General features: G+C 40.3%; 1 protein-coding gene across 1 annotated transcript; it reads left to right on the top strand.

Moving 5' to 3' along the window:
* Positions 1–2501: 2501 nt before the first annotated feature.
* LOC133220497 (dnaJ homolog subfamily A member 2-like) lies at positions 2502–14253 on the top strand. The gene is made up of 9 exons (XM_061368676.1): positions 2502–2623; positions 5967–6026; positions 6938–7161; positions 8625–8705; positions 9027–9160; positions 10808–11004; positions 12687–12831; positions 13002–13129; positions 13641–14253. Exons 1-9 carry the CDS (start codon positions 2546–2548, stop codon positions 13827–13829), a joined length of 1236 nt encoding a protein of 411 aa, XP_061224660.1. The 5' UTR covers positions 2502–2545; the 3' UTR covers positions 13830–14253.
* The last annotated feature ends 1903 nt before the right edge of the window (positions 14254–16156 follow it).

A 16156-nucleotide genomic window follows, 5' to 3' on the forward strand; every position in this document is an offset into this window, starting at 1 on the left:
ATAAATCAAATACAAGTAAAATCCAAAACCTTTTTCTGCAAGACACCCCCTGCGTCTTGCAAGACCCAAACCACAAGAAGCCCCCTGCTTCCTTTGGGTGTATACCAGTAAAATCCAAAACCTTTTTCTGCAAGACACCCCCTGCGTCTTGCAGGACCCAAACCACAAGAAGCCCCCTGCTTCTTGTGGGTGTATACCGAACGGACGCTAGCAGCCGGGTATACGCCTTTACCTACGAGATTTCTTATCTCGATTTACGGAAGGCTTCCAAACCATGCGTACGCTTACCAAGCCAATTTACCAAACCAATTTACCAAACCAATTTACCAAACCAATTTACCAAACCAATTTACCAAACCAATTTACCAAACCGAGGTGCCCCCTGCACCTTACAGACTATACAAAAAAAAGAATACCTTTTATGAGATGGTCCTTGTCTGCTCCCGCAGCGATCCAAATGAGTCGAGGGGTCCCTCCGGGAAAAATTCCCGAGGGCCCTAGGGAGCCCTGTCCTCAGCGGGTCCTGCAGCCGAGCAGAGAGGGTCCCATCTGGGTCGCCAAATTGATTCGGAGAAAACTCCAGGAACAAACTTGCCAACAAAGTTTTCAAGCTGACAAGCAGGTATTCTTTATTGCGGCGCCGGGAGACACGGGGGATAAATCCTCCTAACGTGTGTCTCTCTCATTGCCCCACAAGCTGTCCTTTTATAGCCCCTGGGCATACATACATATTCATGAGGCTACATATGGATTACATCATTTTCCAGAGAGTTCCCCGCATGCGTACAGATTTGTGGTGGTGGTCTCTGAGGGTCGTTTACTTCTTCCAACGATCTTCATCACTTCTGGCAGCCTTTGAAGCACGCGCAGTAGATGCTCATACCAGTTTAATTGGTTCGTTAGCACCAGAGACATAATAATCCTCCTATCCTCCTACTTATCAGTTAGTTTAACTGTAGCCCATCCTGGACACCTGCCATTCCCAGATACTCCTTATCCCTGTGTCCTGTTCTTCTAGACTGTTTTTCTTAAAACTAGGCCAACTATAACGATTTATCTTGTGAGAATTCTCAGTATGTTCTCTAGTTGTACTCTGTTTTTTTTCTCTATGTATCCTGCACCTCAGTAATTTTCCATTGCTACTGTTACAAAGCCATCAAACTTAACATTACTTAAAACTTCTTATAAAAGTTTCTATATCCCATTTTGTGATTTTGTGCCCCTTTGTCTCACTATATAGATCAAACTGACAAAATTGAAATAGATCTGGAGGAAATTTGGAAACTAATGTATTTCATGAAGTGGCCATGGATGACACCTCCTGGGGTTTTGAGGAAATACAGAAAAAGTTAACTTCATGGTTACCTGATCTCTCCTAGTTGAGGCAACTGGTTGCAGGAATACTGATGTTAATTGTTTTTATTTTGATTACTTGTGGTATGATACAGTGTACCTTCTGGTATCTGGTATGATAAATTATAAAGACTGGAAAAGGAATGAAATTAAGCACCAAGTAGAAGCAGGAAATCATTTCAAAAAGACTTTAGATGGTAATGGTAATATATAAAATGTTGCAAAAGAATTTGCAAAAAGACAGAAAGAGGGAGGATTTGAGACAAGGGGGGGCACAGAATTGCAAAATGGAATATATAAACCTTTAGAATCAGTTTCAAGTAATGTTAAATTTCATGGCTTTGTAACAGTAGCAATGGAAAATTACTGAGGTGCATGATACACAGGAAAAAAAAACAACAGAGTACTGCTAGAGAACATACTGATAATTCCTGTATAAGATAAACCATTACAGCTGACGTAGTTTAGGCCCTATGACCTTAGTACAAATTGAATGTAAGAAAAATAGGCTAGAAGAACAGGACACAAGGATAAGGAGTATCTGGGAATGGCAGGTGTCCAGGACAGGCTGCAGTTAAACTAACTGATAAGTAGGACAGGAGTATTGCTACGTCTGTGGTAACAAACCAATTCAGCTGGTATAAGCGTCTACTGCATGTGCTTCAAAGGCTGCCAGAAGTGATGAAGATTGCTGGAAGAAGTAAACCACCCTCAGAGACCACCACCACAATTCTGTACGCATGAGGGGAACTTCCTGAAAAATTATGTAACCCATACGTAGCCTCATGAATACGTATGTATGCCCAGGGACTATATAAGGATGGCTTGTGTAGCAATACGGGGACACCCGTTAGGAGGAGCTATCCCCCAGCGCCGCAATGAAGAATACCTGTTTGTCAACTTGAAAACTTTGTTGACAAGTTTGTTCCTAGAGTTTTCCCCGAATCACAACACAAACTCTCGGACTCCCTGAACGTCCCCTACCACGCCGTGCCAGAACTAGGTCAGGTACCCAAAGTGGGCCCAGGAAGTGGTGCCTCCCCGCCGAAGGGTGGCGAAGGTGGGCGGGTTCCTATTGTATCGCGGTGTGGTGACACGACGCTTGCGTGTGACGTTGTAGCGGTTTTCTTCCTGTTCTTGGGCTCGTTGTTGTCGTTTCTTCGTCCGCACCTATTTGTTGCCCGCTGCTGCTATGGCGAAAGTGGCTGATACGAAGCTTTACGATATTCTGGGGGTGCTACCCGTGGCCTCTGACAACGAGATCAAGAAGGTGGGTGGGGGCCGTGGGTGTCGGTGGGTGGTGGTGTTGTCGTCGGCGCCCAGGCAGAGTGAGTGGTAGCATTGTGGGGAGGATGAGTTTGTCGCCGTTCATGGTCCCGCGGGGCGGCTGAGGTGGATTGTCCCATGGTTGTCGCGCGGAGTGAGGCCGGCCCGGGAAGAGTAGTCTGAAGGCGTTAGTCTGCCTGGCTGAGGTCTGTAGGCATGCGCCGCCAGGGGAAAGCGCTTGGGGCCCCCGCATTCCACCGAGGTAGGCCACGCTGTGCGGCCGCGGGGATTTGGCGGGTGGGAAGCGCCGGCGCAGCTGTGTAGGTCGTGGTTAGCGCCCAGAGGAGAGGGGATTGTCGGGAGGAGGGTGCAGTTGGGCCTGCTCGTGCTGCCCGTGTCCCTGGCCCGGTGCCGCTGGCGGCCGCTTGATTTCGGGCGCCGCTCGCCTTGTCCTCGCAGCGCCGCGTCCCTTCCGCGAGGTGAAAACTTGGTGATAGCGGAATAGACTCCACAACTTGGTTAAAGTTGTAAAGTAGGTATGCTTTATTCAGCTGAAGACGCACGGGGGATTGGTCCTCCAAAAGGCATGCGTGCCTCAGTGCCGTTTTCCTTTTACATTTATCCTGTAAAGTCATACATAGGTATTAGGTCGCACAATACGCCTATACATATTCATATTCTATCCCCGCTTCGTATTATAATGAGCTAAAAGGCGCTCCACGCATGCGCAGTGCCTCCTGCTGGTCTTGGGCAGGGGTCTTCAGATGAAGTAAGTAGTCTTCCTCTTGTGGGTAGGGGTCTTCAAGATGAAGTAAACGAGTCTTCCTCAGGCTTGAACTTTTTATCTCTGGTCCTCACGCATGCTCTTTAGGAGCTGGATGGATCTGGTCCATGTCTAGCTAGTTTAATGGGCTATTCCCTTCGCTAGGAAGCCTTATCTTAGTACTGCCTGATAAGGCAACTGCTGGGCTTGTCAAGCCAGCCATGATTTAAGCAGTACTCCTTGTACAACCCCCCATTTTCCTCACTAGGAGGTTTTGTTCTGGTATTTGTCTGATAAGACATCTGCTGAGCTCGTTAAACCAGCTATGACTTAAGCAGTACCCCCCTGTACATTTTGACAACCCCCCTGTACATTTTGTCTAACCCCCTTGTACACAATAGGCCACATCAGTTTCACTTGGAGCTGCGTTATCAGAGTTGTAATTCAATGCATCCATTCCATTCTGTAGTGTAGAAATCACTTTTTTTCTGGAAGGACTTGATGGCCATTTACACGTAAGGGAGGAGAATTAACTAGGCAGTTTACTAGCAGTGACCTGCTTCTGCTGGTGGGTGGTGTGGTATTAACTGTGTGTTACCTGTTATGCATATGGCAACCTAATTCGCACAGGCAATGACAGTGTTGAAATAGTGTTAGAGGTGGAAGGCATGTGTTGAGAGGGTGGTGCTGTATAACAAATCCAATCAAGTAGAACTTTTTTTTTTTTTCTTTTTTTACTGAATTATCTTAAAGGTATCCGTGTATTCTAAGAATCAAAAACTTACAGTAGTTTTTTGCTTGGATAACCTGTGCTGCTCGATATTAACTTGCTGTAAATTAGATGTACCAGGGAATGTAAAGTTTCCAACAGCACGAAGTTCATATATATCTTATTGTCACTGGGAGGTCACATGGATGCTTTATAAATGTGATATTTTAATCTGTATAACAGTATAGAAAAGTGAAAACGACTAATGGTTCAGTCAAAAGGGGCTGAGACAAATTAGTGATTTTTAACTTTTATTGAAGTTGTAATATTGTGCTACTGTAGACCTTGATTCTGGATCTGTTTCTGATTAAATAAATAGTGGTAGTTTCCTTTTGGCCCATGGGTAGTCTTAAGAATTTCTCTGAACTGGAATGCTGTTATCAGCAAAGACTCGAATGCTTGCTCTTTAAAAATTAGCATGGGAGCTCCTCTTTAACTGATAACATTGTGTAGGTTTTTGCTTTAATTTTCAGGGTTTGGTGGAGGTTTTCTGTTTGTTTTCTTACACAGACTCCCTAAACTGTGTGGGGAAAATACCTTTTTATTACAGAATATGTACATTTGTGGAAGACTATGCTTTGTTACTGACAGTTAATTTGTCCTAATAAGATCTATGATTTTTGTTCTTTCCACTTACCATGGTTTAGAATACTTGACTTGTATTAGTAATGCTCTGGGGTTTTTATTAGTTCCTTATCAAACATTATTTCTTGATTGCATGCAGAAGTACAGAGTATTTCAAGTTGATTAATAAAGAGAAGTAACTGCAAATACAAAAAAAAGGAATCTTGTTCCAGTACAGAATGGAAAGTTATGATCTCTGTAAAGCTTTGCATCTAAAGCTCTCTTAGTGTTGTAGTTCTAAAGAGTTAGTTTAGATGCTCAGTTCTGCAGAAATAGAGCTTTTGAAAAATCCACTCTAGGAACCAGTGTTTCAGTTGTTTGCAATTTCATCAATGTAGCTTTTTTTATATGTATAATTAAAAAAACAGACTGTATACCATGTAATGTATTGATATCTGTTCCCAGATTGTTACTGGGGGTGTTGAGGTGGAGTTGGGGGGAGAGCTGACGTCCTTACTGTCATAAACTCAAAGTGTAGGAAATGTCTCTGCATGTCCTGTTACTTGCTTTGATCCTTTAAAGTATAAGCAAAATGGATGAAGTACTGCTGTGGAGAAAGTGATGGTCCCGAGAGTCAAAGTACTGGTCAAAAAAAGGCATTCTGAAAAATATCTTCTGGAGACTGGGCTGTAATCCCCCCCGCTGCTTTATAACAATGAAGTTAAATAAAAGTAATGATCTGTACACTTCTGAACATGTAACTCATATACTTAGTTCAGAGTGAGAATAAATCTTCCATTATTGATATGTAAGGAAGAATAAAATGTGTGTTGTGAGGATTGACTGATAGAGTTGAATGAGGAGCTGAGGCAGCCATTTTGTTATTAATGTGTTGCTATGATTGAGGTGAAAGACAAATGAGTTGAAACTTTGTAGGTTTTGAGTAGCTTCTGTACAGCAAGTCATTTTCATGAATGTCCAATGTGATTCTTCCTTTAAGTTAATGAAGATAAGCAGGAAAACTACTAGCTGTTGTGCTACAGTTGTGTTTAAATGCAAGTGCAGTTAGTTTATATTGATGTCGGAATTTTTTATGTATGTTAGCATTTCACTGTATGAATTATTTCAAAATACTGATTTTCTCACTTTGCTCTATTAGTATTTTCTTTATTCCTGAAGATGCCACTTGACTTTCTCAGAAAAGTACTGATTAATCAATATTTAAACTAACTTCATACCTCTTTCAACTAGGCATATAGAAAGCTGGCCAAGGAATACCACCCTGATAAGAATCCAAATGCAGGAGACAAAGTAAGACTCTCTTTTTTACATTTGCTATTACAAGTAGCATCTAAGAAGCCAAATACAGGTGGTGTTACAAGTTGTTAAAAAATAACTGAGAGGGAACCTGGTCTTGTGTACTTCTTCCCAACCTCAAAATCTACCAGCATACCTTGTGAAAAAATGCAGCAGTTGGCTGAGTCAAATTGGTTGCTGAGGGAAAACTTCCCGTCTTCATCTGCTGAGATGATGTCAACTGGCATTGGCATCTAAATAGGTATTTGGAAAAGATAGTCAATTTTCCAACATGGAAGAATGGATGTGCTGAGGTTCTTGAAAACTCTGCAGCATAGAACAGATATGTGGGAAGGTTAAATTAGATTTGTTATGCTAATAGCAATTAAAAAATATCAATTAAGTTGACTTAGCTGAATCTCTAACAGAACTGATGTCTAATGGTTGCTTAGAGGTGAGCAGAGATGAGTATGAAAAGGTACTCATTTGGTTTGAGGACAAACACATGAATATATGCATTTTAGTAGGCTGCACAACTGTTAGTATATTTTAACTGCCTAACGTATCTTGAAGTCTTTGCCATTTGTGTATAACTAGATTTTCCTTCCCTGTTGGCTGCTGCAGTGTTGTGTAATTGGGGCTCTTTGGTTGGATTTTCTTTTTGTTCTTTGTAAGAAAACCATCTTGTGCTGTCTGCAGTAAAGAAGCAAACTCAATGAAATTTTGCCATGTCTTATTTTATGGTAAGAGGTAACACAATAAGCCCAAGTCTGACTTTTAAGTCTCACATATTAGAATTAAGGTAGGAAACTCTTCTGTTGTGTACCTTCCTAATTGAGCGTTTGTGCTGGGCACAAGCCAGTAGTAAAATGCTCCCTTGAAGTTCTAAATTATCATGCACTGTTTTGATTCTGTTCCTCTTCTAGTTCAAAGAAATAAGCTTTGCCTATGAAGTATTGTCAAATCCAGAGAAACGTGAGTTATATGATAGATATGGAGAACAGGGCCTTCGAGAAGGTAGTGGTGGAAGCAGTGGAATGGATGATATTTTCTCCCATATCTTTGGTGGTGGATTGTTCAATTTCATGGGTGGTCAGAGTAGAAGTCATAATGGTAGAAGAAGAGGAGAAGATATGATGCATCCACTCAAGTGAGTATCTTGATACTTGAATTTGTAATTTTAACCTTTCCTGATCAGTACTTGACTCTGCTAGTTATATTCCTTATATGGTTCTCAGTTCAGATATTCTGTGGTCTACACCTACTTTTCAGACCTGCATGTTGTGCGTAGCCCAGAAGGCAGTCATCTTGAGTAACTTAAGTTACTTACCCTTACAGAACACCTAATACTCTGCCTGGTTATTAGTCTGTATATACTTTATTAGCATTATTTTCTTGGTTTTGCTCCTTAATTATGTTCAGAAACCCTAATCTGAAAAAGTATTCAGCAATCAAGTATTACTCATGCGCTGGATTCTTAAGAAAGCAGAGGTACTAAGGCTCTGGAAAGACTTGCATTTTTATAGCATGACAGCAGCTGGAACTGAAGTGTAGCTGCATAATTAATGGCAAAGCATGTGTGGTGGGTTTGGTTTGGGTGTTTTGTTGTTAGGTTTTTTGGGTTTTGGGGTGTTTGGTGGTTGTTTGGTTTTTTTTTTGGGGGGGGTGTATTTTTTTTTTTTAAATGCCATGCTTGAATATCGCATCTAATTGGGTTTTATAGCTCTCTGCTTACAGTCATGGTTGGCTTTTTTGCCTACTGATCTGGTCCTTTCTAAGTTCTTTCTGAATTAAGTTTTATCTTTCCTGTGGTTGGCAAGCCATGCTTGGTAAAGTCTGTTAACGTTTACACGCTTGCTTAGCTTAGTAGCTAGTACTGCATGCTCTATTATTAATTAGATTTGGTTTTGTTGTTGTTTGTAAACACTGATGCAAGGCAACCTTTTCTCAATACATGGAGTTGAAATTTCTATCCACTAACAAACCCTTTTAGGAGAAATACTAAATGTGTTCATAAACTCATAAACTTCTGTCAATATATGAATATTATTGGATTTTGATAGTGTATTCAAGAGCTTGTAAAAAAAAAAAACAACAAAAAAACATTAAAACATGAACAGACCTAAAGTATTGAATGGCCTTGGGGACATGCTAAGCCCTCCCCACTAAACTGTCTCATGTGAACAGCCTGATACGGTAGTAAGTCTTCTGAATGCATTCTTATGTATACATGCTAAAAATATTGTCAGGACTGTCTTAGAGGGGTGGTTTTCTCACCTGCCTGGTAGAATAAACAAACAAAAATGGACTATGACTAATAAACCCAAAAATGCTAGATCAGCTGGCATTCTATTGAGAAGCATAAGCAATCCTGTCTGGTTTCTTCTGAAACTATGTTCAGGATTGCACACGTATATTCATATGTATAGAATAGGTTTCTAATGGCTCCTTGTGAAAGCTAAAATGGTGCTTTAAAATCTTTTGTTTTAATAGCAGATATAGTCTTTCTATGAAGCTCTATTTTTCTTTAAATTTGTCTTAGGCAACTATTCTTATTACATGGGGAAAGCAAGTTGTTAAATGATAACCTAGGAGAAATGCTTTCTTTTGTAGAGTCTCTTTAGAAGATCTGTATAATGGCAAGACAACTAAACTACAACTTAGCAAGAATGTCCTTTGTAGTGCATGTAATGGGTAAGTTTGCTTATATTTTTGAGTTCTCTGATTGTTTTGTCATATAGTGTAATGTAGCATCTCCTATGTCAGATCTGTATTGGTATTTGACTTGCTGGAGCCTGCTCTCAAACCAGAAAACTGTTGAGATTGAATGATACTGTTGATGCAACTGGAACTATTCAAGGGCTTTTTCTGCGGGGAAGTGGGGAGGAAAGAACCTAATTATAATTGGCAGTGCTATTAGGTATGTTAACCTACTGATTTAGAGTGGTTTTGGTCCTATGTTTCTGGAAGGAAAAAATAAGTTACTTTTCATGCAACTGGTGCTTTCTATTCTAGGCAGGGAGGGAAGGCTGGAGCTGTTCAGAAATGTAATGCTTGCCGGGGTAGAGGTGTACGTATCATGATCAGGCAGCTTGCTCCTGGAATGGTTCAGCAGATGCAGTCTGTATGCGCTGACTGCAACGGAGAAGGTAAGCCAAGCTATTCTATGTTACTAAATCCATTCACTTGGATTCAACCTCCTGGTTAAATCTCAGGAGGAACATATTCAGAACCACGTTGCTCCTATCTAATCAGTTGGGTCTCAGTCTGATGTCAACATAGAGAAATCATTTTACTCGGAACAGCAGCAAATTTACAGTAAATTTACGCACTGAAAAGCATCCTGGAAGCTTGAACAGCGAGGGTTAAAAACACTTAGATGTGAATATTACTTGTTGCTATTGCTGTTACAGTAAAACCCAAGATTTTGTTTTAACTTTTTATCTTTTTGCAGTCTCCTAACATCCAAGGACAGGTTTAAGCTTTAAAACGGAAACTTAAAGTTGGATTTTTTAACTTCTTCAAATTAAGAAGATACCTTTTCCTGAATTGGTTGTGTTTGAGGGAACCAGTTCAGCACATGACCTGCCCTCTGCAGTTCCTTTTTAGATCTTCTGCGGTTTGCAGAGTAGTAATGTCACCTTGTGGGTGATTTTTCTCTTAACAGTACTCTGAAGTTAGAGTTGGTTTGTGACTAGTCAAAACATTTCATAAATGATGTTGTCTCTGGCTGTCCTGTTTTCAGTTTACATACTTAACTTACATATTTAGTAGTTTCAACTGTGTCATAATGTTTGCTTTGTTTCACAGAAAGGTGGTTTCAGCTGGCAGGTTTAATGTTTTAAGCCAAGTGCATCTGCTTGTGGCACTTAAAGCAGTGTTGGATAAGTACTGAAACTGTATGGTGCATGTGGCCTAGTATTTTGGTTACTCTGTGCAAAGCCAATAGCTTACTTGAAAAATAAATACGATATAGAACACAGAATTTAAGTCATTTTGGTAGTAATTTTTCAGTTTGGAAAAAGTAATTGTCTTACTAGAGGTAACAAACGTTGTGAAAACCTATTCTGTTTTAAGAGTACAAAAGTCAACTTCATAATATGTCAGAAAATGTTAGATCCCTTCAGTGGGAAAACTTTTATATGTTGCTTTTGCATGAAACTGTGATTTGACCACGTATCTTGCCCCCGTTTTGTATGCAAGACTCGCTAGTTCTATTGACTGCATCTCCATAGTATATGGTGGTGGTATCCTGGAAAATGGGGCTGTCAGTGAACAGAACCTGGTAATCCTTTTTTGACTGCTGTTAACAGAAGTGGAACTAAGCTTCCTAAAATCATTGAAAGAGTTTGGAATTTGTTGTGACTTAGGGGGGGGAGGTGTTTCAGCTTGGTTTTGGCTTCATCCTTTCTTCTATAGCTGTCATCCTCTAGCATAACAATGAATGGAAAAGTAGGTGTTTGGTTTTTAAGAGCAGTAAGTTGAGTGGTGAGGATACTGGAGTCAAATTAAGATTTAAGGAATACTAGAAGTTGTAGACAGTCTTGTTTTGCCTTTCTCTAAAGTACTGTCACTTTTCAAACTTAGTGTATCTTTGTATGGCTTCTCTTTCACCCCTCTTTTTTTTTTTTTTTTCCTTCCCCCTCTCCCAGCCAGGGTAAACTGAGCTTACTTTCCTCTTGTGAGGAAAACAGCATCTGAATCACTAGTTGTGTTGCATGAATTCCTCAGCCTACTCTCTTCAGAATCAGATGCAGTTATGTGGAAATCTCCAGACTCAAAATTTGTCTCTTTAGGTGAAGTAATTAATGAAAAAGACCGCTGTAAAAAATGTGAAGGGAAGAAGGTGGTCAAAGAGGTAAAAATACTTGAAGTCCATGTAGACAAAGGCATGAAGCATGGGCAAAGAATTACATTCAGTGGAGAAGCAGATCAGGCTCCAGGTGTGGAACCAGGTGATATTGTCCTCTTACTCCAGGAAAAGGAGAATGAGGTAATGCTTTTGAGTTTATCTTTTAAAAGCCTTTTCCTAGTCTTCAATGTAGATGGATGTTCCTTTAAAGTAACTGATATAGTTGCAACTCTGGGAGAGATGGTGAATAGCTCTTAATAGATTTATAGCAAGTAACATGGCTTTCATGGTGAGCCAGAAAAACTTTGCAAGTCTGTAGCCAGAGGACATGCAGATTCTGGTGCTTCCTCATGCTAATAAAAAGGTAGCTTTCTCTGATCAGCTCAGGCTGACTCTGATACAGTGGACACTGTGAAGAGCCACTCAGGTTGTTAATTTCAGTGTGCTTTGCTTGTGACACTAACAAAATGCTAAGTGTTGCTTTCTTTTCAGTGTCTTGTGACATGGCAGGAAACTCCTTTTAAAATCCCCAGATGGTGCTTTCTGTCTCTGCTACCGTGATTCTGGAAATACATCACGGAATAGTGATGTTACTGATTTGCTTAACTGAACAAAGAAACATGATTATTTTGTACTAGCTTAGTAAGCATAAGCCTTAACATATTTTGGAGTATATACACAGCACTTTTGAATTAAGTATAGCAAATTACATTTTCCTGTGTTAAGACTCCCATAGGGTAGAGTTGAGGTGACTGCTTTTTTGTTTGCTTTTATTTTGGGTGGTGGTCTTTTTTTTTGGGGGGGGGGAGGGGGTGTTTGTTTTTTGCATTATACTCTGGAAAAATGTTGACTAGAATGGCAGTGTTGGGAAATTCTGTTATGACAAAGACTAGCATTGGGTACAAATTTAAATTCCAGTCATATATAAGGATATAATGTTGGTTATCTGAAAATTAAGTACTTTGTAAGCTTTTCAAAGCAGTGTCAATGACTGATAATTTGTTTATCAATTTTACATAGCTCTTTATATGTTGTTCTTCTCTTTTCTGTGATATGGGTTGAAATATGGCATTGCAGTTGATTTTTTACTATAAGGGAGAAACCACCTGTAAGCATACAGAACAGTCAGAGGTACATGATGGCATCAAATTCCAGACAGTGGATGCCACTTCTGTTTTAGTCTTCTAATAAGCTACATCTAGTTTTACAGTATTAAGAGTTCTGAAAAATACCATACCTTGTCCTAGTGAGTAAAGCTAGACTGACTTTTAGCAAAGCTTTCAGTGTTTTTAATTTCTCTTGAGGTAGGAGTCATGGTTCTGCCAGATTTACTCTGCTTAAGACTCCTGAGTGGCTTAAAGACCACTTATGACAGATGTGTACTAATTGATCAAAGCCTTGCTGTAGATGAAGTTAGCTGAAGCAGATATGCATGATAACTAGTTAAAGGTTGAGAAACAAAGATGTGGCGTTTGTACTCCAATGCAGGGCAAGTGGTGTCAAACTTTTAAGTTTTGTTTATAGATTGCTTGTATGGAAAATCTTGGGGTTGAGAGAGTACTGCTGCTGTACTGACCTCCTTGTTTAATTTGATAAGGCAAGCCTCACATGATGTAGTGTGGGTTGCCTTATCTTGGGTGACATTTCGATCAAGCACAAACTTTCCAAGTATGCTATGCTATTTGAATTAACAGAATCAAGTTAAATCTGTACAAAGGAGGCTGCTCTGGCGCACAGTTTTAAGAATAAATAATTCTAAATAATGAGTCTCAGTGATACGATTATGGTACTAGAAAATGCATCCCCTGATTTTTGTGGTTTAGGTGTTCCAGCGGGATGGGAATGACTTGCATATGACGCACAAGATTGGACTCGTTGAAGCACTGTGTGGATTTCAGTTCACGTTTAAGCACCTTGATGGACGTCAAATTGTGGTTAAATATCCTCCTGGAAAAGTAATTGAACCAGGTAAGTTTGACCTGATAAGGACTACTTTGACTATGCTTTTGTAATTCTTTAAAACTTAATCCCATTCTTTTTGTCCTGTTAACTGAATCTAGGCTAGAGAAATTAAGAGAATTGTATAGAGAGAATTGTTCTGAAGAGCACTCTCCAGTTTACTTTTCTTTGAATTGCAGGTTGTATTCGTGTAGTCAGAGGTGAAGGAATGCCACAGTATCGTAATCCTTTTGAGAAGGGTAATCTTTACGTTAAATTTGATGTTCAGTTTCCCGAAAATAACTGGATTAGCCCAGAAAAGCTTACAGTAAGTAGATTTTCAGGCACAGATACAGTGGTCTTATTTGACAGTGTGTGCAAAGTATGTGTGGGGTATGCTTGCTTTCAGTGCTTAAATTTAGATGCAAATGTAGTTGTTCTTTTACCATCATTTATAGGCAACATGTAACTTGAAAATGCCCATTGGAGTGTTGATTTATGGAACCTGTGTTTAAAAGCTGTGCAAGTGTTAGGCAGATGAGGGCAGGAAGAAGAATCTTCCTGCTGTTGTGTGATAAGTTTTCACAGTGCAACTGTATTCACTGATTGCACCTCTGGTTGATATGTGGAGCTGTGGGTTTTCCCTAAGTGGTGTCTTCCAGTTGATACAAATACTTTGGGTACCTTTAAATAAGTATGCGCCTTGAGGTTTTGTATCAGCTTATTAGACTTCTAAACTGAACCTGCTCTGAGGGGAGGTCTTGAAGTTGTGGGAAACTGGTCGCTTTATTTTAGCAGTTGTAAATGCAGTACTGAATATACTTATTCTTTTGGGGCAGGAACTTGAAGATCTTCTACCAGCTAGACCAGAATTTCCCAATGTAATTGGTGATGCAGAAGAGGTAGATCTTCAGGAATTTGATACCACTCGAGGTTCAGGTGGTGGACAGAGACGCGAAGCTTATAATGATAGTTCTGATGAAGAAAGCAGCCATCATGGACCTGGGGTGCAGTGTGCACATCAGTAAATGTTTGTCTAAAGAAGTTGCACAAGGATTTGTCTTTCAAATTTTGCCTGACTTGTTTTCAGCAATCCAACTGGATTGTATAAGTAATCCAGGTGAACCAATGGACATCTATTGCTGTATGTGTAACTTTTTGAATTGGTTTATAGTATCTACAGAGTGTAACTTAAACTGTAACCACAAGCTTACATCTTCATTTGACTGTGTAACAGAATAAAGCACTTGAAGACAGGACTCCTTTTCACATGGGTTTTAAGTTTGCCCTTGTATCAGTGCTTGATTTTTACCATTTTTGTGTAGATTAAGTTTCGTTTTTAAATTCAAGCTCTACATTGTAAAGTTTGTGTACAATTTGTCCTGAGGCTTGGTATTTGGCTGCACCTGCATAAGCTGCTGCAAGTAGAATAAAGAATTTTCATAGCCTGTATCTATTATCTTAGATGCATGGTAAATGGGCTTTGCACATAACGGGTTTAGAGCTGACTGGGAACAATCGAAGAGTAAATTAGAAGTGACTGCAAGTTGTTTGGTTTCAGGTTTTGCTGTTGTGGTGGCTTTTTGGTTGGTTTTTTTTGTTTGTTTGTTTTGGTTGGTTGGTTTTGGTGGTTTGTTTTTGGTTTTTGTTTTTTTTTTTTCTACCACCTTGTGAATGGCTTCTGAAATTAAAGCAGTTGATGTATAGAATATTTCTTTTGCCTTGTAGCTCTTTCTTTTCCAGTGGCTATAACTGTCTTGTCTACTGTCTACACAGTCTTTTTGTACACATCTTGGAAACCGAGGTTGATGTTGCAGTTAGGTAACAACTGTGTGCCATATGTAAAAGTTGAAATGAGATATGACTAAACCGGCAGGGGGAGGCTGCAGCCATGTCTTTTTTACAAAGAAACACAAGGATATCTTAATTCAATCAGAAGATAACAAAATCATGTAATCAATCATCTTGTAAATGAGGATTATTAAATCCCAACATAATGGTGACTTTATCTTAGGTTTTGCATCCCATTCAAAGCCTGACTGAGACTCTCTTCCTAGTGGGATGTTTCTAGTCTTAAACAAATCATTTGCAAAAAGGAATGTTACATTTGAGAACTTGCAGTTGCAGTAATGAAGTTCATGAAGAGAGGGAGATTAGTATTGTAGATGACAAAAACACATTGTTGACCTGGAGAGATAGTAAGTGTAGGTGGGTTTGTTATTTTTTTAGTAGTTTACACTTGGTTTGAACTATTCATAGACTCTTAGAATAGTTAGGTTTGGAAGGCTGCCCTGGAGCATCACATTTCCAACCAGCCCTTCCCTGTTGGTGAGCACGAGGTCAAGCATGGCACTTCTCCTTGTTGGCTCCTCTATTACTGGCAGAAGGAAGTTGTCTTCTACACAATTGAGGAACGTCCTGGAGTGCTTGTGTTGGACCGTACTGTCCCTCCAACAGATATCAGGGTGGTTGAAGTCCCCCATGGGGACAGGGGCCTGAGAACGTGAGGCTGTTCCTATCTGTTTATAGAGCATTTCATCTCTACATCACTCCGAGCATTTATTATAGGTGCTGGTAACTGACTGGATGGATTTGGGATGCAATGATGCTCTCCTCCCTCAACACATCTAGTTTAAAACTTTCTTGACCAGCCTTGCACACCTCCTACCAAAAAGGCTCTTCCCCTTTAGACCAGCTCCCCCAGCCTCCAGTAGACCTTGCCTCCCAAACCAAGTCCCATGTTCTAAATACCCAAACCCCTGACTATGGCACCACTGTTCTAACCATTTACTAACCTGCCAAATATGCCTAGCCTTTTTAAGGTCCTCCCCTTTATCCTGGAGAATTGATGAAAAAGCTACCTGAGCTCCAGAGCCCCTAACCACCTCTCCCAGAGCTCTACAGAGGACTGTCCTACAGTCCTTCTTAACATTCTCCAGGCTACTGCTATCTCACACATGGACAACTAGAAGTGGGTAATAGTCAATGGGACTTAGTAGAGCAGGCAGCCTCTCTGCAACATTCCTGATCCAAGCCCCTGGTAGGCAACACACCTCCCTTGAGAGTGGGTCAGGCTGACAGATGGATGCCTCTGTGCCTTTCAACATAGAGTCCCCTACTACTCTGACCCGCCACTTTTTCCTGGCAGCAGCAGTAGTGATCTTCACCGGTGCCATCAGCCCGTTGTTCATGGGGTGAGGTGTGTGGTTTCCTCGTTAGCTCCCTGCAGAACTGCAAAGTGGTTCTGGGTGCTTACATCAGATTTAGGAGGAAGTCCCTTGGTTTTAATTGTCCTCTTTCTTCTTTTGTTGTTGTTGTTGGGGGTTTTTTGTTTGTTTGTTTTGGTGTTGGTTTT

This window comes from Neopsephotus bourkii, unplaced genomic scaffold (genome assembly GCF_033783945.1).
Source record: "Neopsephotus bourkii isolate Nb327-2 ecotype Australia unplaced genomic scaffold, CSIRO-AGI_Nbou_v1 NB_1440, whole genome shotgun sequence".
Taxonomy (NCBI): domain Eukaryota; kingdom Metazoa; phylum Chordata; class Aves; order Psittaciformes; family Psittacidae; genus Neopsephotus; species Neopsephotus bourkii.

Bases quoted from the DNA above. Each gene is read 5' to 3' on its own strand.
- LOC133220497 (XM_061368676.1), top strand. From the start codon at position 2,546: ATGGCGAAAGTGGCTGATACGAAGCTTTACGATATTCTGGGGGTGCTA. The intron at 2,624-5,966 runs GTGGGTGGGGGC...TCTTTCAACTAG, and splicing joins CTGACAACGAGATCAAGAAG to GCATATAGAAAGCTGGCCAA. The intron at 13,130-13,640 runs GTAAGTAGATTT...CTTTTGGGGCAG, and splicing joins TTAGCCCAGAAAAGCTTACA to GAACTTGAAGATCTTCTACC.